We start from the raw sequence: 22,191 nt of genomic DNA, 5'->3' as shown, positions 1-22,191 counted from the left end.
TTTTCATCCTTCCTTCCTAAGAATTTTATAAGTTTTATCTTGGGTGTCTTAAAAAAGTTGTACTTATGACTTAAAGCTTCCGTTTGCCGTCGAGACAGATCAACTCACCACAGATCATGTGTTTTGGCTTCATGGGATCCCCATGGATATCGTTTCTGATCGGGGTCCTCAATTCACTTCCAGCATGTGGAAGGAGTTCTGTTCTTAGCCCAGGTTAGTCTCTCCTCTGGGTTTCATCTTCAGACTAATGAGCATACCGAGAGAATGAACCAACCCTCCGATGTGCAGTATCATCCAACCCATCCACCTGGAGCAGTCAACTGGCGTGGGCTGAATACGCTTACAATTCACCCTTCATCTGCAACTGGTCTCTCACCTTTTGAATTATCTTTGGGCTAGCAGCCCCCTCTTTTCCTATATGTTGAAGGTGAATGCTCAGTTTCTTCAGTGCAGAACCACCTTCACTGGTGTCGTCGGCTTTCCGAATCAGAATCGGAATACTTTAGTAATCCTTAAGGAAATTATATGAGGAGGGATGCAGGCGGCAACCAAAGAACCTCGCTATCATCCAGGCTGAAAGGTTTGGCTTTCTACAAAAAAATGTTAGATATGAATCTGGCAAATTCTCTCCAAACTCTATTGTAACTAGGGGTGTGAATGTAATGCGTTAATTGCAATTAATTATGTTTTTTTTTTTTAAATTACGCGTTTCAGAAAAAAAATAACGCATTCCAAGCAAATGGGAACTTTTGTCAATGCACGATTTCCTGGTATACCGATTACAGTGATCCAAACATCAGAGCTACAAAGACTCAGAAGGAATCGCATTGGTAGGACTGATCAGAGACAAGTTTCTTTCAAAAGACTACTTGACGGAAGCCTTGATAAAAGCAGTGTTTTGTGCAAACTGTGCAAAAAGGAGTTTGCATGGCACTGAAGCACTTCAACCTTGCGGTACCATCTAAATACAAAACATGTTGCAGCGAGCACAGAAACTGTGGGAGCTGTTAGCGCTCGCAGTACGAGAACCAACAAAAGGTGTTGGCAGCCCAAACTTATTGAAATGACTGGCTTCAGGACCAAAATCAGTAAAGCTGGGCAGACACTGTGCGATTTTTTCAGTCGCGTGATTCAGCTCCTGCTCAAACTGTACGATTGACTCGCAGGGGTTACAAGTTCATAGGTCACGATGCAGGGTCTCACACTATACGGCCCGATGCTCTGATGTGACCTGAGTGCTCACACTGTGCGTCCATAAAAATTAAGGTTATAACAGAAAATCTGTCGCTCGCTCTCCCTCTCTGTCTCTCACTCACACAGACATGCACATCACCACCATCAACTTTGCTAAAGTGCTAATGAAAAACATTGATCAGGCAGCTGTGATTGAGCAGCAATGTAAATCCAACTATTTTCACGGTTGTTGTGGTCGTGATAATTTTGTGAGGCCACATCGAAAAGGCTCGGATGAGCTTTCCAAAGTTCTACAAGTGCCTCCATCGCTTGTGTCCAGATCACACGCTGCACTGCTGTGCTACTCCGTCTTTTTCACTGACATTTATGTGTTTGCGCGTGCGCAGTGTGAGCGGCTGCGGTGACACCCTCACGACGGTCGGGAGGATTTCAAACAGGTTTGAAATCCTCCCGACCAAGCGATTGATGATCGGGAGCTGGTCGTGAGGTGTTAATCGCTTCTTGTTATCCCACGTATACTACACGATGCATGACGCACGATGAAGGCCAAACTCGGGCCAATCCCCAAAACGGTCGCACGACTCAAAAATCGGCTCAAAATGGGCCAAAAATCGCACAGTGTAAGCCCAGCATTAGTCAACATCGGACAAACTTACAAATTCTCTTGGAAAATGGATTGCTCTGGACTGTTGCAGGAACAGTGTAAAGATGCCACCACAGACAAAGAGCCTCCTCCTCTCTTCATTGTCTTCAGACTCTGATTCAGATGAGGAAGCCCTGTGTAACAGGGCCCTGAGTTTGTACAGAGCAATATCCACCATCAGCGAGACAGACCGCCCACTGCAGTGGTGGTCCAGTCGAGCAGCGACCCACCCACAGCCGTCTGTCCTGGCCCGCAAGTATTTGGTTAGTCCTGCCACTTCTCTCCCATGTGAGAGACTGTTCTCACTTGCAGGTCACATAGTAACAAAAAAGAGAGCTGCCTTGAGCTCTGAAAATGTGAAAATGTTTCCCTAAATAAACTGGGTTTTTCAGTACACGTGACACTGCTTTCCCAAAAATCAGCTACATATATATTTTTGTTACATCGATATTCCAAACTGCAGTTGTCATCGGGGAAGACAGGATATATCCTGAAGAGTTTTCCACTCATTCACAGGCCACATAAAGAGAGATAACCATTCACACTTTCACACCTTACCTATATGTATTTAGACTTCCTAAGGAACCGGAGAATCCGGAAAGAATCTGTCATAAACAGGCACAAGGAGAACTCCACACCGTCTGCATTTGGGTTCTCTAGTTACACAAAACCTTTTAAAAAAGGGAGTAGATATTACCTAACCCAATCCCAACCTTTAACCCTAGCTCTGTTGGTTAGGGGATGGTGAGGTAACAGCTGAGCACACTCATTTCTACCTAAAACCGGTCGGAGCGGGCACGCTGCGTAACTATTTTTAAATCCCTGTAGAACCGGAACCACGTAAGCTAGCGCAATGATTTCTTTTGCATATGAAACCGGAGGAGTTGTACTCATATCTTATGCCATCAGCTTGCCCTAGGTCACGGTTTCCTTCCACATAAAGCTTTCCAAAAATTGCATAAAAAGCACTTGCAGCAACAAAAATATAATATTCCAGAAATACGCTTTGCCAATCCGATCAGCTGTTCAAAACACTTCCTACGCTGGAATAAAAGTCAGTGCAAACAATCACATGTCCACCATTACTTGCCCGAAACCGGAAGTGACGTCATTTTGCGGAAAAATGTAGTTTTTTACCTTCGGGGCCTTATAAGCCTACACTGGTGTTTTTAAAAGTTATGTTTGACTTTATGCTTTTCTGAATAGTTTCTGGGATGCTTAGAACTCAAATTGCACTGCTGGAAATAGTTTATTTTGATGCATATCCTTTTTTATTGCAAATTTGGATTGTAATATTTATTTTCGTTTTTCCTGCAGTATATAAAAATTGGTGTATCTCAAAAATAAAACTATGAAGACACTCAAAATAAATTTCCTGTTGTTGGAAACTATTTTGTGCAACTTTTTTGTATTTACAGTTTTGAGGGATAAGCCTCTTAAATTTCTCTAACTAGAAATATATGGAAAAAAACCCAAAAACGATTTTCCATTTTTTCGTACTTTATTGCACTTTTTTGCAATTTATGTAGTTACTATGGACTTAATGCATACATATTATTAAAATTTGGGCTATAATAGTTGTATTGATGTACAGCAACTTGAAATGCTCTCAAAAACTACAGCATGTAAAAATATAAAGATAAGCTCTGGCGGACTTGGTTCTATGGTAGGTCTTAAAGGGTTAAAAAGTCTTCAGCCATTTTCTTCTTCCTTACCTGGAACATCCAGAGTCTGCTGCTTCCAGCTGGTCTTTGACTCTAAACCATTAGTTGTTAGACTGAAAATAGAAGTGTCATTTTTGGAGGGTGTGGTTTGTGGCTCAGCTGCAGCGGAGGGGTGGAGCAGTGGGTTCAGGGTGCGGTGTCAGGGGAGGCTGACTCACACATCTGACCTCATCATCTAATCGGGTCTCCCCTGTTAAGGATGTTGCCGGGACCGAGGCAAGAGTGATGTGTGCTACAGAAACAGGGCAGCTGGAAAGCTGCTCCTTTAAAAACTGAAAAATAAAAAAGGTGCTGAAACACTAAAACACTGTGATTGTCAGGTCCTTCATTGTCAAAATCATTAAGACCGTATCCCAAACCTTTTTATGTCTTTAAAACTAGAGATGGCACGATACCACTTTTTTATGTCCAATGCCGATATCATAAATTTGGATATCTGCCGATACCGATATGAATCCGATATAGTGTGTTTTTTAATCAATAAAACTGTTTTTTAATATCTTGCTGCATTTTGTATAAGTTCATACTCAAGTTTAAATAAACAACAACACTAAAGCTATTCTGTTATACCTGTATGTAAAAAATACACTGCACCCAAAATATTTCATAGTTCAGCAAAACCGATCAATCTAATAAACTTAAACCTACTCCATCCTCCCTATTCTGGTATTTTAAAGAGTACTTAGCAGAAATATTAAGCAACCTAACTAATAGGGTTGCAAACTCCCAGCAAAAAAAAATAGGGAACCACCCCCCACCCTCCACCTCATGATGCTTAATCGACGTAATCAACTTTAATTTGATGCAGTGTGAAAAAAAAATGCACAGAATTAAATTATTTTTCAAGAATAATTAAATAGATTCAACATCTTTCTTCAACAGAATTGCAAACTGCATAGATGGTATCTTCCCAAAGGAAAAAGTAGTATTAGCTTACTAGGGTATATTAGACTTAACTATATACAGTAATGGACTTCTATACAGTTTACATCAGATTAAAACTTTGGGTGTAAGATTCAGATAATTATTTATTAAAAGCTAGACATTTTAAATGAGAATAAGAAAGAAAAGTATGTCTTTGTGCCCCTTTTCCCTGTTAATGCCCTATCGGCCCCCCTGGCTAAACTTTGCTAGATCCGCCCCTGCACAGTTACCAGCCGTCAGCTACGTAGAAAAGGATCCTGGTGTAGAAAGTAATATTAAATAAATTCTAACAACAGCTTATCAAGCTTAAACGTGCTGCTGTTGTTCAGCCGCTGGTTTCCTCTTTCTGGTGCAAAGTGGGCCAAAAACAAAGAAGAGAGACGGACTCGCGACAGAAAAGCCGATCAGCTGATCATTGATCAGTTTCACGATTGAAGTAGCAGCAGGAGAGGGAGAGAGAGAGAGGCAGTCGCTCCATATATCGGTTGTTAAGCTTAACGCGGGAATGCTTTACAAACATTCAGAGATGAACTTACACACTTGCTTTACTTCTCTCTGGGATAACTTTCTTGGAGATGAAATGCTGGTTTGGTAGCGATGCTCCAAATACACACAGCCGCTCTATCACGTGAGCACACTGCTCCGACGTGCTACAGTTATGAGCCAGTTACGCTGTGTCGCAAGTTTTGTGAGCTGCTTTTTTGATATTTAATGGATCGGATTACATTTTTTATTTCTCTCCGATATCCGATTCAGTAATTTAGGCCAGTATCGGACCGATACCGATACGTAATATCGGATCGGTCCATCTCTATTTAAAACATTCAAAAAACCAAATGCCTTAACATTAGTCTGGGACAGCATGCTTTAAACATACAGTCCAATTATATCACAGTGCTTGTCTTGAATAGCAAATATCATATACTTTGCATTTAATGGTGTTGATGGTCCAGTAACCTTAATCTACTTAGGCCCTCAGTCACATAAAGACAAAAAGGCAGCATTATGCGGTTGGAAAACACCAACTTTCACACGTCACATTTCTCCCCTTTGCATGCATCTACACAACAGCTAACTCTGACAGAAGCTTTCACAGCTCTGCACACAAGATTGTTGGATAACCTGCTTTGGAAAGTTAGTGCAACTCTTTGAGTTTATGTCTGATGAATGCAGTCATCAACTGAATATAAAATTCAACCTCTGTGGGCTACTCTTTGAGAGACCAGAGGTTTACCAGTAACTTTGATCTTAACATCCTTTATGAAACAGGAATATTTCTATCTAACTTTACTGCACTCAATGTAATTGTTGTTGAGATATTTCCCTCTGAACCAAAGTGGACAGAAAATCTGTAAGATCACAGTGTTAGCATGGGTAAAAATTAACAGGTCAAGAGAGTCAAAGGTCTTTCTCAGGTCAAAATCAATACTGTGTGTTTGTGAAGACCTCGATTCCACAGCAGCTCCTCCTCCGCCTCCTGCTCTGTGTATTTTTTTTATGTCTGTAAAGGCTCAGAGAACGAATGAATTTATTAACTTGCTTCAGCTGAGTGCCATGTTAGATAGGTTACCCTCTGACACACACACTGCAGAGTGGGTGAGCACAGTATTGATCTGAAACATCTCATCTCAGCACCGGATTACTCTATCAGAATGAAGGAGGGAGCGATCAGACAGCAGAGCCAGGGAGAAGCTGCTGATGAGGAAGACATACGAGATGAGGTAGATGTGTTAAACCAATCGACTTCTTTCAAACCTTTATTAAAATGTAGTCCCACACATAACCTTCGTTAACCATTTGTCCCTTCTGTTAATGCTCCAACATCTCTGTTCCTCAACCAGCTCTGCCTCGTTAGTAGCCTTACCCTTCCTCGTTAACGGTAATTCCTCTCCTCGTTAAAGAAAGGCAGCTCTGCAAAAACAGTTTCAGTGTAATGAAAAAAGTTCCTCATAGGATCTGAGAAGAAGAAGAAAAAAAAGCTCAGCTCTGGGGTTTTGGGTCTCCTTTAGAAGTCTGGGTTTCAGGAAGAAAGCAAGTATCTGGCACACTTTCAGTCCAGTGGGGACCCTCTTCAGGAAAATTATCCTCCTGATGAAGTGTGCTTTATATAGAAATAATATACCATCATTTCATCATACATACTGGATGGTGCTAGTTCATAATGTAGCATTAGTTAAATTCGAAAATGTCAGTGTTCGTTATGCATTTGTCACGGTTCGCGGGTGCAAGCCGTGTGGAATTATTTTAGGACCAAAACAGCAGCTCAGGTGCAGGTGAGTATTTATTGAAGGAAGGACAACGAACAACAAAGGTACTGGGAAAAAGAAACTAAAACCTAAACTGGGTCATACTAACAAAACAAACCAGAACGCAGATGCGGGGAGGTCCGAGGAAACACACACGGAGAGACGCAGGGACATCGAGGGGAAACAACACAGACGAACCAGCAATCACTAAGACAAAAGACACGACTGAAATACACTCAGAGAACACAGGGAGATTACACACAGGTGGGGGACACAGCTGGGAGAGATTAACCTGACGAGACAAGGGAGGCAAACTGAAAACACTCACATCAGACGCAGACCTTCACAATAAAACAGGAAACACATACACACAAAGACACAGACTAGCAAACGCGGACTTAACACAGGAGTAGACGGCAGAACAGAACAACACTAAACAGGAGGAAGAACAGAACCAAAATGACACTAATAGAAAACACAAAACGCTGGGTCAAAAGGACCCAGGATCATGACAGTACCCCCCCCTCAAAGGCTGGCCCCAGACAGCCCAAAACAAGAAAACCAAGAAACGCCCAAAAACAGAAAACAACCCGACCAGGGCGGGCGGTGGGGGTCCAGGAAGGAGGGCTCGAAGCCAAAACAAAACAGGAGCACCAGAAAACACAACACGAGTCCAAAACCAAAAGAAGACAGAAAGGAAACACATCAGAACACAGGAAAACAGTCCAAAACAGAACACCTCAGGGGGCCGGCCGTGAGGACGGCAACGTGGACACAGTTCAGGGGGACGGCCAGGGGGCCGACCGCACCGGAGCCCAGACAGTTCAGGGGGCCGGCCGTGCGGAAGGCAGCGGCGGCCACGTGGAAGCAGTTCAGGGGGCCGGCCGTGCGGAAGGCAGCGGCGGCCACGTGGAAGCAGTTCAGGGGGTCGGCCAGGGGCCGACAGCACCGGAGCCCAGGAAACAGTTCAGGAGGCCGGCCGTGCGGACGGCAGCGGCGCCGACGTGGGCACAGTTCAGGGGGCCGGCCGTGAGGACGGCAGCGGCGGCGACTCAGGCGAAGGCGGTCCGGGGGCCGCCCACGACGGCGATGTCGCCTGGCCAGTGGCCTGGAAAGTGGCCAGTCAGCAGCAGACCCCGACGGGATAGGACCAGGCGACGCCGAAGACTCGGAGGCTGGACCAGGCGACGCTGATGAGGCCGCAGGTGACGGCGTGGAAGCCGGAGACGATGAGGCCGCAGGTGACGGCGAGGAAGCCGGAGACGATGAGGCCGCAGGTGACGGCGAGGAAGCCGGAGACGAAGAGGCCGCAGGTGACGGGGAGGAAGCCGGAGACGAAGAGGCCGCAGGTGACGGGGAGGAAGCCGGAGACGAAGAGGCCGCAGGTGACGGCGTGGAAGCCGGAGACGAAGAGGCCGCAGGTGACGGCGTGGAAGCCGGAGACGAAGGCACTGCAGCTGGCGTGAATGAAGAGGCGGCAGCTGGCATGGAAGCCAGAGACGGAAGCGCTGCAGGCGGCGGCGTGGAAGCCGGAGGCGACGGCGCTGCAGGCGGCGGCGTGGAAGCCGGAGGCGACGGCGCTGCAGGCGGCGGCGTGGAAGCCGGAGGCGACGGCGCTGCAGCTGGCGGCGTAGATGGTGAGGCTGCCGCTGGCGTGGATGGTGAAGCTGCAGCTGGCGGCGGCGTGGAAGCCGGAGACGGAGGCGCTGCAGCTGGCGTGAATGAAGAGGCGGCAGCTGGTGTGGAAGCCAGAGACGGAAGCGCTGCAGGCGGCGGCGTGGAAGCCGGAGGCGGCGGCGTGGAAGCCGGAGGCGGCGGCGCTGCAGCTGGCGGCGTAGATGGTGAGGCTGCCGCTGGCGTGGATGGTGAAGCTGCAGCTGGCGGCGGCGTGGAAGCCGGAGACGGAGGCGCTGCAGCTGGCGTGAATGAAGAGGCGGCAGCTGGTGTGGAAGCCAGAGACGGAAGCGCTGCAGGCGGCGGCGTGGAAGCCGGAGGCGGCGGCGTGGAAGCCGGAGGCGGCGGCGCTGCAGCTGGCGGCGTAGATGGTGAGGCTGCCGCTGGCGTGGATGGTGAAGCTGCAGCTGGCGGCGGCGTGGAAGCCGGAGACGGAGGCGCTGCAGCTGGCGTGAATGAAGAGGCGGCAGCTGGTGTGGAAGCCAGAGACGGAAGCGCTGCAGGCGGCGGCGTGGAAGCCGGAGGCGGCGGCGCTGCAGCTGGCGGCGTAGATGGTGAGGCTGCCGCTGGCGTGGATGGTGAAGCTGCAGCTGGCGGCGGCGTGGAAGCCGGAGACGGAGGCGCTGCAGCTGGCGTGAATGAAGAGGCGGCAGCTGGTGTGGAAGCCAGAGACGGAAGCGCTGCAGGCAGCGGCGTGGAAGCCGGAGACGGAGGCGCTGCAGCTGGCGGCGGCGCTGCAGCTGGCGGCGGCGTGGAAGCCGGAGATGGAGGCGCTGCAGCTGGCGGCGGCGTGGAAGCCGGAGACGGAGGCGCTGCAGCTGGCGGAGGCGCTGCAGCTGGCGGCGGCGTGGAAGCCGGAGACGGAGGCGCTGCAGCTGGCGGCGGCATTGAAGCCGGAGACGGAGGCGCTGCAGCTGGCGGCGGCATTGAAGCCGGAGACGGAGGCGCTGCAGGCTGGACGGATCCCTTGGACCCTCCAGCGACGACAGGAGGCAAAGGCCGGACGGATCCCTTGGACCCTCCAGCGACGACAGGAAGCAAAGGCCGGAGCGGTCCCTTGGACCCTCCAGCGACGACAGGAAGCAAAGGCCGGAGCGGTCCCTTGGACCCTCCAGCGACGACAGGAAGCAAAGGCCGGAGCGGTCCCTTGGACCCTCCAGCGACGACCGGAAATGAAGGCCGGAGCGGTCCCTCGGACCCTCCAGCGACGACAGGAAGCAAAGGCCGGAGCGGTCCCTTGGACCCTCCAGCGGAAGCCATGACTGAGCCAGCGGTCATGGAGGCCACTAGCTGACACAGAGGTGACTGGCAATGCACCGAGCACTGGTTTTGCCCAGGCAACACTGACACGGAGGAGTTCTCTGAGAGCTGCTTACTCTTCAGGGGTCCAGAAACAGCTGGGGGGTGAAACCTAGCTTCTGGGGAGGCCCTGGAGTGCATTACTTCGCTTGAAGCAGCTAAAGCGCAGGAATCTCCCTGGGAGGAACTTAGACCTTCTCCCTGCATGAAGTGGGTGTGTGAGACTGGTGACGGAATGAGCGACGGAGCTGCGGGGGACACTGGAGCTACGGGGGGCACAGGGGCCGGAACTACAGGCGGCAGAGGGGCCTGAGCTACAGGCGGCACAGGGGCCTGAGCTACAGGCGGCACAGGGGCCTGAGCTACAGGCGGCACAGGGGCCTGGGCTGCAGGTGAAACTGGGAGCACTGGAGACTGAGCAGCTAAGTGAGCTACTGGAGGCTGGGCAGCTAAGTGAGCTACTGGAGGCTGGGCAGCTAAGTGAGCTACTGGAGGCTGGGCAGCTAAGTGAGCTACTGGAGGCTGGGCAGCTAAGTGAGCTACTGGAGGCTGGGCAGCTAAGTGAGCTACTGGAGGCTGGGCAGCTAAGTGAGGCACTGGAGGCTGGGCAGCTAAGTGAGGCACTGGAGGCTGGGCAGCTAAGTGAGGCACTGGAGACTGAGCAGCTAAGTGAGGCACTGGAGACTGAGCAGCTAAGTGAGGCACTGGAGACCGAGCAGAGTGTGGCACTGGAGACAGAGCTGAGAATGGCTGCGGGGCAGCTAACTGAGCTGAGAATGGCTGCGAGGCAGCTAACTGAGCCGAGAATGGCTGCGAGGCTGCTAACTGAGCCGAGAATGGCTGCGGGGCAGCTAACTGAGCCGAGAATGGCTGCGGGGCAGCTAACTGAGCCGAGAATGGCTGCGGGGCAGCTAACTGAGCTGAGACCTGCAGAGCAGGCGATAAGCTGTTCCTATCATTATCTGCTGCACAGAACACAGCCCCAGAATGAACAGTCAAACAGTCCGAAAACGGAAAAGAGTCCTCACTCACCACAGCCGGCGAATTAGAAGTCCGAACGTCCGGCTGTGGGGTGGCGCGCTGGCGGCGCGATCAGCGTTTTCTCCCCGCAGATGGCTCCGACGGGCCGGGCAAGTTCACCTCCGACAAGTCGGGCAGCGAGGCAGGGGTGGCTGAGAGAAGGTGAGGTGTGCGCCGGAGAAAAGCCTGCATGGTCGGAGGAAGAGATCCCAAAAGCCATGGCAGGCCAGAAAAGAGCCGTTGAAGCCGGCTTTCAACAGCACGGCGAAGCTCATACGGAGGGTTCTCCAGCCACTTCCCGAGGAGAATCTCCACATTATAAGCGATGTCATCTTGGAGCTCCTCGGATGGATTGAATGCCGCAGGGTCCATGGTGGCTGGTTCGTGCTGTCACGGTTCGCGGGTGCAAGCCGTGTGGAATTATTTTAGGACCAAAACAGCAGCTCAGGTGCAGGTGAGTATTTATTGAAGGAAGGACAACGAACAACAAAGGTACTGGGAAAAAGAAACTAAAACCTAAACTGGGTCATACTAACAAAACAAACCAGAACGCAGATGCGGGGAGGTCCGAGGAAACACACACGGAGAGACGCAGGGACATCGAGGGGAAACAACACAGACGAACCAGCAATCACTAAGACAAAAGACACGACTGAAATACACTCAGAGAACACAGGGAGATTACACACAGGTGGGGGACACAGCTGGGAGAGATTAACCTGACGAGACAAGGGAGGCAAACTGAAAACACTCACATCAGACGCAGACCTTCACAATAAAACAGGAAACACATACACACAAAGACACAGACTAGCAAACGCGGACTTAACACAGGAGTAGACGGCAGAACAGAACAACACTAAACAGGAGGAAGAACAGAACCAAAATGACACTAATAGAAAACACAAAACGCTGGGTCAAAAGGACCCAGGATCATGACAGCATTAACCTATGGAGTGTCAGCGTGAGCAGAACCCAGACCAAAGTTAAAGTGCAGCATAGTGAACTACATTTCTGAGTTCAGTGTTATTGTAATGTATTCACTGTGTGTAAAGCTAAAAATGTACAGGGTGGGCCATTTATATGGATACACCGTAATAACATGGGAATGGTTGGTGATATTAAAGTCCTGTTTGTGGCACATTAGTATATGTGAGGGAGCAAACTCCTCAAGATGGGTGGTGACCATGGTGGCCATTTAGAAGTCGGCCATCTTGGATACAACTTTTGTTTTTTCAATAGGAAGAGGGCCATGTGACACATCAAACTTATTGGTAATGTCACAAGAAAAACAATGGTGTGCTTGGTTTCAACGTAACTTTATTCTTTCATGAGTTATTTACAAGTTTCTCTTTGTTCACAGCCATTGACATGTCGAAGAGGTTAACACGTGAGGAGCGGATCGAAATTGTGTTGATATCTGGTGAACGCAGTAACCGGGTCATTGCAGCAGATTTCAATGCAAGACACCCTACGAGACCACCCATCTCCCATGCTACAGTTAGCAAACGGCTTGCTAAGTTTCGTGAAACTGGTTCAGTGTTGGATTTGCCAAAATGTGGACGCAAGAAAACTGTGACTAATGAAGAAACATCAGTGGCTGTCCTTGCTTCATTCAGCAAGAGCCCACAGCGTAGCACTCGCTGCATGTCACTGGAGAGTGGCATTAGTCGAACATCCCTACGGCGGATATTAGCTACTCACAAATGGCACCCTTACAAACTCCAGCTACTGCAGCATCTCAACGAGGATGACCCAGAACGGCGCACAGAATTTCCAGAATGGGCAAAACAAAAATTCGAACAGGACCCTCAGTTCACGCAGAAGATTTTGTTCAGTGATGAGGCATTTTAGTCAATTTTTAGTCAATCATTTTTTAAATTATGTCTTGGACAACAGTTATGTTTAACCTGCAGCTTGGTTCCATTGATTCAGATTGTTTTAACTCGGGTCCGATTTACCTTGTGCGATGATTCAAGTGACGTGTTTAAAAATCTGCAGTTTGTTTAATTTAAGTCAAAGTGTCATGTAATCTCTCACTGCTCGATTGACTTGATTGTTGTGTTACATCATTTGAAAAAATAGTGATCATGCCACAGATGTTACATTATTGGGTGGGCCATTTATATGGATGCACCGTAATAACATGGGAATGGTTGGTGATATTAAAGTCCAGTTTAATATCACTAGTCTAAAAGGGAACTAGTCTAATCATTTCCAGCTTTATATACAAGAGCAGCTTTGTGTCTTGAGAAAAAAAAAGTCTTATGCTGGTCCTGGTTTATAGTCCAACTGAAACTAACCACTTTTTTTGATTGGCCAACTTTTGAAATCACCAGTTAGTGTGGGCAAGGTGTGTCACGTTACACATTATGGTATCAGAATGATCCATCACTCCCAGCCTCTCATTTTTTTTAAAGTGCAGCACTCTTATGAGGTTACATACAAAGTTCAGCAGAGTTTCCAAATGGAAAACCATAGACTTGCAAACAATAAAAGCACAACTTAAGGCATCACTATGCCTCCAACTCCTTAATGTGGACTTTGGAGGACTTTCATACAGGACCATTATCTCTCAGCAGCAGCCAGTATTGCTCCATCTGGTACATGTACAATTGTGGTCTGAAGTTTCAATCCACTCATCGTGGACAAGAATGTCATGATGATTTTGGGTTTTCACTGATTTCTTTGAAGAGTTTCTTTTCCAGGGTGGAATGATTATACAGCATACATTTTGAATTACTTTAAAAACAAGAACTGGGTGAAAAAGTTTGGATTAATTTTACACCTACATCTCTCTTTTAACTTGACGAGCCCGAGGCCTTTTAACTTCTCATTATTGATCAATATTGACTACAGCTGGTAGTATCTCTTTGTAGCATTACGAAGGATTTGTCTGACAGTGCTCATCGGATTGATCAATACTCAGAACAATGGGGAAGTCCAAGAAATTCTGTGGAGATCTGACATGGAGAATTGTAGATTGACACATTTTGGGAAGCCCTCCTGGGGCCATTTCTAAACAAATTCATACACACAAATGTAGTTTAATTTGAATTGGACAAGTACAAGTTATTTAGATTATCGAATTCTGAAAGAAGGACCAAACTGTTACCCTTAGATGAGAGAATATTGGTTTGGATTTTCAGGAAAAACCAAAGAACCACCAAGGTTCAGAACTGCCATAAACTCAGCATCATTGTCTACAATGAAGATGTATGATTTACAGTTCTTCTACCCAGGCAAAAGAACAATTCAAAGAATTAATAAAAAGCCCCAAATTAGCCTGACATTCATGTCCATGATGAGTGGATAGGAACTGTAGGACCGCTGCTAAAGGACATTGTGTGCCCGTGCGTGAGACACAGGCAAAATTTGTCAAAACAGCATTAAACACCACAGAATGAGAAGGTATGGTGCTGAGAGAGCGTACTGTAGCAGATATAATATACTTAAGTATTCCGAGCAGTTTGAAAGCTGAAGCATTTGCCAAAAGTGATTACTTTTATATGTTGAACTAATTGTTTCAAAGTTTAACCACATTTAACATGAACATTTAACAATGTGACACAGCATATGGCAAAATAAGGAAAAATATATGACTGTGGAAAGCCTTTAAGAATACTTAACACTATAGATGAATATGGGAATGATGATGCAACCACTTGAAAGCACCAAAAAAAGTAACAAAGCACTGAACAACACAAAATGTTAACTTCAGAGCTTGTGTGAAGTAAAGCTAAAAAAAAGATTCTTGCAATGTGTTTAAAGTCGATGTTAAAGAATAAATTGTGTCAGGACAGTCATGAAAGATCCCCCGGGAAAGAAAACTAGTGCAGTGAATGTGACAACACTCTGGTCCAGTTTCCTATACGTTAGCTGAGTATTGATGTGTCAGTTTTTATCCCTATGCGACGTCACGCGTCATGTGAGCAGCAGACGGCGGGTCATCTCTGCAGACGGGCAGAATCGGCCGAAATTAAAAATGCCTTCACTGGGAGACGACAGTAACTGCAACATCAAAACTCATCTTTACATCATTTGCATAAAGATCAGTACTAAGCTAGAACAGTGATACTGTGTGTGTGTGTGTGTGTGTGTGTGTGCGCGCGCGCGCGCTAATTAATTCACCCACTCCCAGCATTTTAAGCGTTTAAGCCAAGCCTGGGGTTTATAGTAACTCTGGATATTAAGCAAATCTCATAGTGAAGTGTGTGTGTGTGTATGTGTGTCTGTTTGTGTGTGTGTATTAGCATTAGCTGCATTGCTGTATCAAGCTAATCCTTAAGATAACAGTGAGCTTTGTGCATGCACACACACTTTTGAGCAGACTATCACTTGGACCGTCCCTGAACACCAGTATTGTGTTTATCTGAGATTCTGAAGCTCTTCTCAGAACACAGTTATTGTTTTTAAATAATAACCAGCTGTGGTTTCTTTACCATGTGTCTGACTGCTTTGCTGGTTAGTCATCAGATTAACATATTTAATGAGCTCACACTGGCAAATGTGTATATGACTAACATCCTGTTAGTCATATACACATTTCATAGTACCATGAGTCTCAGTCCCACAAATAATCTATGTCTGGCTTTATATTTATTGCATTACATTTAGTATTGTCATGCTCTCACACAGACTTTCTTTTTTGTGTGACGTTTAAGGAATCAGGTTAGTGCACAAAGTCGACTGTAACCGGGTTTCTGGCAGCTGGAGCATTAAGCTTTAACTAACAGGTTGCTGTGTTGTGATCGAGCTCTGCTAGTATGCCAGCTGCCGTATTGATTCAGAATTGATCCAAACAGCAGCTGCCAGTGAATAGTGGACCACGAGTGGTGAAAACACTGAAAACAAGTCTGATTGGTGGTGGATTTTGGCTCAGCATGTGCTAAAAATACTAAAGAGTTCCTTCAGAGACTCTCTGGTCACTTCAGATGTCAAAAAGTTGGCATGTTAATCAGTTCATTGTGAACTGGATGAAAAACCAATTAAAACTGCAGTTTTATACCATTGTTCTATCGAAACACGGCAGAGAAAGTCAAAGAAGAAAACAAAGCTTCAACTGTTGGACAGTAAAGAGTGTGTTTCAAATTCTACTGATATTTTGTTATTTTGCAGTTTTTGCTGCCTAAAAGCTCTTAAATTAGGAAATGAGCACAATTTTCTAATATATGAAAGCAATAAACTATAAAATTATGTGTGTGTTTATGGATTTGTGTCATTTATATAACCATCACTTGAAGTGACATTAGCCAGCTTTTACTTTTTAATGTTACAATAAATGTCCAGATGGTTAATGGACTGTAACACTTATCCAGCTTATTCTCATGGACAGGTCAAGGACAGCGCAGGAAATCAAAATATCAGTGAAGATTCAGAAATCTGAGCCACTAGTCCTCCTTCCATAGAAGTGAAGACAAATTTAGATTTCTGGATGTGAAAATCAATGTTATACATCCCTTTGCACAGATTCATGAATCCATGAATCCATAACTGTCCAGAAAATTTGAATTCCACGTCAGAGGGATGGGTTTAAAATGCCTTCATGTTTGTGTGATCAAAGCACCAAACAGCAGCCGCTGTCCTGCTCTGCTCATCGATCTGTCAGAATCATTACTCTTAGACTCTGCTCGTGCTGTGTCACAATAGGGGATAGTTTCCTGTCTGCAAAACAGACAGCCATTCACAGCTGCCTGGATGGATCAAATAACAGCACCTCAATGAGTGCAGTAATGCATGTCATTACAACTCATTTCACAAATTTGGACTGACTTTCAATGAGCAATCAGTCGTCTTCAAACAGTTTTGGACTCGAGCGTCTCATTTGTGAAGATACTCTGGTTTAACTCATCGGGCTTGTTTAGGCAACACTCAGTCCAATGAGGCCGTCCACATAAAATAATCAGCTTCTTCAGACAGGCATTTTCATCTGCAGCCTTCTTGTAAATCTGACCACATAGCAGGAAAAATAAAAGTACTAGTGGATGTACAAATCCAGATGTAGGATTTGCTTGACTTAGGCCACCAACACGTCCTCCACCTCTGATTCTGTTGCTCTTTACACTCAGTACTCATTTATATTCATCTTAAGTCAACAATAATCGACCTGTTCCACTAATAAAGCTTTAAAGAAGACATCCGTGTAGCCTTGGCAAATGTTGAGATTTTATCTTTTATTTTTTGTTTACAAAACACTTAAAATTATTTTCACTGATCTAAATAATGATGGAGTTATTTTAAGTTTTTTTAATTCTAGTATAATTTTGGCCCAGAGCGCATGCGTCCTCTTTGGCTACTTCATAACGAGTGTTTCTGTTATTTTGTCAGCTCATGTCTCAGATGATAGACTGGATCCAGCTCTCTAAATATTGCACAAGGTTGTATTAATCTAATATTACATTTGCTGCATCATTGCCTTTATGTCCCAAACAAGCAAATACAATTAAAAAAAATCACCATGATTACTAAAGATAGTTTTATAAGGATGCTCAGCAGCATTTTGCTCATTAGTGGAAACACTTTTATCCAAACAGAAATCACAAGCCTCTGTGACAAGTGGAGAAATCACCAGGTGTAAATACCTGGTTAGTGTTGTTTAATACAACACAGCAACTTGAAATGGAACTAAATTTTCTCTATCTGCATGTGCATCATTAGGAAAAGCTCTAAGCTAATTGTCTCGAATATTGTAGCGCTTGAATACATAAACGCAGGTTCTGGTACAAAATACGACTCCTGACATTTTCCATGACCACCTACAGTGGAGGTTAGCAAACTTTACTATAAAAGGAGCCGTTATTGAGTAATTTTTGATCCCAGAAAAATCTGTATGATGTTGAAACACATGTTTGAGCCTTATAATGAAGGTGCTGCAGCCTGTAGCCTATTAAAATTACAGGTAAGTGTAAATCTTTAAAATCTTTTAGAAAATGGGGCTACTGTCATATTTTTATAGCAAAAATATCATGATTCTGTTGTATTCATAATTAAAGCAACAAAAGAATGATTTTTTAAAAATGTTTTTTCATTACCAAGAAAACAGACCGAGCGTGGATTAGGGCTGGGCGATATGTAAAAATTTTCCAACCGACAATCGTCAGTCCAATAATCGACGCATGCGCATACTTTTTGATGGGGAGAGCAATGTAATCATGCACGGACTGATTTGGGCGTTTACAACACAGAATTCCAAACATGGACTTCAACTAATTTCCCCCCAAAATTAGGGCTGTCAGCGTTAACGTGGTCATCACGATTAAAATTTGTAATGCGCTCAACCCACCTGGAGCGCAGAATGAACAAACTGCCCGAAATGCGTTGACAGAGACATTTCAGGGATTTAGACTCAGTCTGCACTCCAGATGGGTTAATTGTTAATCACGTTAGTGATGATGACGGCGCGTTAACACTGACAGCACTAAAAAATATATAAAGTCACCAATTTGGGATGAAAGAGGTAAACCTAAGGATGTAACCAAAGCGGTCTGTCGCTTGTGCAGATGTATAGTGCAAGCAAAGCACTCAAACACGACTAACTTCCATGAGCATGTACATGCTGAGTATGCTAGGTTATCAGCAGCTTCTAGCAGCTCCATCAAGCATTTGGGTGCACTTTGAGGAGGGTGCATTTGCTCGGAGATGAAAAAGGGCTTTGTTAAAGCAGCGCTATTATTTTGACTTTTGACTGCTTCTATTAGCTCTATTATTATAAGCAAACTTACTCATGGGAAAATAAATTAGTAAATCGCCCTTGTAAAAACGATCGCCGATGGGCTCAGCCTATCGTCGATAGTCCATATATTTGTCCAATCGCCCAACCCTAGCGTGGATTCATAACGTCTGTGTGTATGCTTAGATTTGAATCTGTAGCCATGCAGACCGGTGTCCTGCCTTTAATGGGTAAAGAGTCACCCCTGACTTCTGTCAGTGCAGCAAAGCTGACGCTCCTCCTTCTCTTTCCTTCAGACATTGGCTGAAGAGAGAACTTTAGCCTGAGTCACACAAGTTCATCGCTGATGTATTTTCAAAGTTAACATTGATGGGCTCATCTGACCCGCTGCTCCCACTGTCGCTCATCTCAAATGGCCAGATTGATGACCCTGCCTAAATGCTTGTTACACTGAGTCTTAATAAGTGATTTAAGCTCATGAAAATCCATGCGCTGAACTCTGAGGCATTCAGACACTCTAAGCAGCTTAATTTTAGCCAATGCAGTTCATTAAAATACACCCACATGTCTGAGACAGGTCTTCAGAATCAGGTCAGAGTGCCCCAAAATCATCACAGTTAGCCTCTTTGTCAGATATTCCTCCTTGAACAAGGCGATCATTCTAGATTTGCTTTATGTCCTCTTCATAAAATAATGTTGATCACTGTGTATTATGTTACCATTAGCAAGTCTAAATATATAATACAGAATAGAGAATTCATCATTTCCTATAATGACTCTCTTTATCACGCAGTTTTATCGTATTCAGGCAGCATTGGTCTATATGGCAGCGCTCTTGCTCGTGGAGCCAATCAGAATTGGGTAGTATTAAAGTGAGAAATGACTTAATTATGTCTCATCACTGGCTAAAGCTCTTCGCAGGCAGAGTCCTTATGTGGTAATGTCTTTACTCTGTCCAATCACAGCTGAGCTCAACGTTTTTCCAAACAATTAACCACAAGTTTGTGTTTTTCACAATAAGTGGAAAAGACATTTATAAAAACACACACACAAAACAGTGCACACACACACACACACACACACACACACACACACACACAGATAGAGGCCACACATATTCGTGCATGAAATAATAAATGTATCAGCACACAGTCTGTTTCCCATCGGCACCATGGGGAAGAAATCTGATGTGGAAACTGCAGCAGGGGCTTATGGGAAATTCATAAGGAGTTTTATGTGTACGCGCGTGTGTGTGTGTGTGTGTTTGAGATAAGTGGAACACACACAAAGACATGCACACACAGGCGTATGGCATATGGTGTGTGAGAGTTAATCAATGTCGTGAATGTGAAGCTTTGACCTTTTCGAGCTGAACCACCTGCTGGTATAGGAAAAGTGTGTGTTTCCGTGTGTGTGTGTGTGTGTGTGTACCGTCTCTCTCTCTGCATTGTGTATGAGCTCCTGAAGAAGCCCAGCAGCTCGTCCTCGATGGCAGCATCAAAGCTCACGTTTAGCCGGTAAACCCTCATCGGCTTCATCTCGCGGTGCAGTGCCACCACGTACATCTGATTGGCTGGGAAGGGGAAGTGTCGGTGGATACGCATGACTCCACCCCCGGGCCTGTTGGAAGGACGACCTCCAACACCGCCCTCAGCAGTAACTGTCACCCGGTCCACCTGATGGATGGAAGAGAAAATAGGATAAAGACATCCACATACCAACTGTGTCTCCACAATAAGACTCATCTAAAAGTGCAGACCAGAAGAGTGGAATATATTTGGATATGCTATAATCAGATTTCCTGATTTTTATCATTAAATAAATAAAATCTTGGCAGCGATAATAGCAAATCACGCAGAAACGCAGTAATCATCAACAAATTGAGTTAAGGAGAAGCCTTCCAGCAAGGAAACATGAATGCGAACAGCACAGGATTTAAACATTTAAAAGCTTCAGGATATTTAAAATTCATTTTGATGAGTGACACTCGATGTTAACAGCAAATCTGCAAAGAAACTCTGCAGGGGTCGTTTAATAGGATGCACGGGTACACGCGTACTCGTGCATCCTAAACTCCTCAAACTCAGACACTCTACACTCACTCACATCTAGAGCATCTCTGAAAGCCGCTGACTTCCTGTTGCTGCTCATGTTTATGTCATTTCCCACCTGAAACATGACAGCAGTGGTTGATTTCTGAGGTGGGTTAAAGCAAACAGCAGCTGACTTCTTGTGATCCTACAGGTGAGTGCGTGGAAAATGTCTGACCTTTTCAGAAAGAAAGTGAGAAGCAGCTCTTCCAAAAGGTGGTGACTTTAAAATCAAGACTTTACCTGAAAGCAGTCTGCAAATAAGTTACTCAGTGTTTAAAAGAGAGGAGGAAAAAGAAGACTAGTGGACTACCAAAAGGTAGAGCTGGGTGATAGAACGATAACGATATGTATTGCGAAATAACTTTTTCTCGCTAGAAAAATTAAACTATTGCGATAGGCCTCATCTCTCTTGTCCTCTTAAAAAAAAAAAAAAAGAACAGCCAATCCAAATTAAGTAGCGCAGAGCCGAACCAATCACAGCCGCAGCGTCACGTCACGTGACTTGTTATGTACAGCACAAGTGCCAAGGCGCACATGTGTATTTGTTTTTGCAGCCGGGCTGCCCAGGTAATGAAGGAAAGGAGTTTGCCGACTAGAGAAAAATCAACCGAGCGCGTGAGCGAAGGTTACCGAAGAAAAAACCGATGATGGTTCCAATCCTGGAGAGATTGTCGAACGGAAGGGCCACAGAAGTTCCGTAGTGTGAAGGTATTTCAGCTATTTCAAGTCTGACAAAAAACAGAGTAGTGCGCACTGTAAATTGTGCTGAAAGCAAGTCTGGAAATACAATAAAGCGGTGCATGTTCAATCTCTGACTGAAAGCGCTAATTCGTCATTCGGCTTTTGTCAGACTAAAGTAACTGTTAAAACTGTTTGAAAAGCTAAGCTATACAACAAGGAGAGATTGAGAATTTCCTTTTAGTTCTCAGTTTATTTGATATTGACAAAAGTTAGTCAATTTTGTCTGTTCCTCTGTAAAACAAACTAAGATTTATTTTTAGAATTAATATTTTGTTTCTAAGTGGAATTGACAATTTAGTAGTCTGTTTTGTTTGTTCTATTTTGACACTTAAACGCTTTAGCGGCTGCCTTTTGTGTAGTTTGCAATATTTGCCTTTATTTATCTGAAACTGAAGTCTCATGTTCTTTAAGTACATCTGCCCTGTTGAACTTATTATGGGAAATAAATATTTTAATTAAAACAAGCTGCTGATTATTTCACATTTTACTTGTGAGCAACGGCACATTTAAATCTTGCAAATATAGTTATTTGGCTTATATCGTGATATATATTGTTATCGCCTGAAATGAAAAAAACATATCGTGATATGAAAAAATCTTATATCGCCCAGCTCTACCAAAAGGTAGAACATAGTTCAAACCTGAGCTCAGTCTAGTGGGTGAGGTTAAACACGGGCTATTTAGATATTATGTATGTAACTAACTGAATTTCCTGGAGGAACCTAAATGAGGGATTAATAAAGTTCTATCTATTTATCAATTTAAGAGCTAAATATAATGGTGAATTACATTCCTCCATAATCAAATTGCATTTTAAATGATTTCTAAAAGATGAGTCACTGTGTATAATGCTGTACACACATATTAGTTGATGATACAGTCAAACTTCACCAGTGTTGGGAAGGTTACTTTTAAAATGTATTCCACTACAGATTACAGAATACATGCCCCAAAATGTATTTTG

General features: G+C 44.9%; 2 protein-coding genes across 3 annotated transcripts in view; one reads left to right on the top strand and one right to left on the bottom strand.

The window, feature by feature from the left end:
* LOC100692659 (thyrotropin-releasing hormone-degrading ectoenzyme) overlaps nucleotides 1-22,191 on the bottom strand; it is a 257,284-nt gene that overhangs the window by 220,864 nt on the left and 14,229 nt on the right. Inside the window, exon 2 of the mRNA XM_019347171.2 lies at nucleotides 19,825-20,069. Coding sequence (XP_019202716.1) covers nucleotides 19,825-20,069 — 245 coding nt within the window. The remainder of the gene's footprint in view (nucleotides 1-19,824; nucleotides 20,070-22,191) is intronic.
* Nucleotides 6,687-8,019, top strand: LOC109195248 (protein qua-1-like). 2 transcript variants are annotated; one of them, XM_019347173.2, is made up of 3 exons: nucleotides 6,687-7,559; nucleotides 7,608-7,658; nucleotides 7,706-8,019. In XM_019347173.2, the coding sequence occupies exons 1-3, from the start codon at nucleotides 7,191-7,193 to the stop codon at nucleotides 7,877-7,879; spliced, it is 594 nt and encodes a 197-aa protein (XP_019202718.1). In that variant the 5' UTR covers nucleotides 6,687-7,190; the 3' UTR covers nucleotides 7,880-8,019. The 2 variants fall into 2 exon arrangements, with proteins under 2 accessions (XP_019202718.1, XP_019202717.1); XM_019347172.2 differs by having other exon boundaries at nucleotides 6,687-7,658.

This window comes from Oreochromis niloticus, linkage group LG17 (genome assembly GCF_001858045.2).
Source record: "Oreochromis niloticus isolate F11D_XX linkage group LG17, O_niloticus_UMD_NMBU, whole genome shotgun sequence".
Classification (NCBI taxonomy): domain Eukaryota; kingdom Metazoa; phylum Chordata; class Actinopteri; order Cichliformes; family Cichlidae; genus Oreochromis; species Oreochromis niloticus.
The sequence above is the reverse complement of the archived record's forward strand: the minus strand, read 5'-3'. Positions and strand labels throughout refer to the sequence as shown.

Bases quoted from the DNA above. Each gene is read 5' to 3' on its own strand.
- LOC109195248 (XM_019347172.2), top strand. From the start codon at position 7,191: ATGACACTAATAGAAAACACAAAACGCTGGGTCAAAAGGACCCAGGAT. The intron at 7,659-7,705 runs GTCGGCCAGGGG...ACAGTTCAGGAG, and splicing joins ACGTGGAAGCAGTTCAGGGG to GCCGGCCGTGCGGACGGCAG.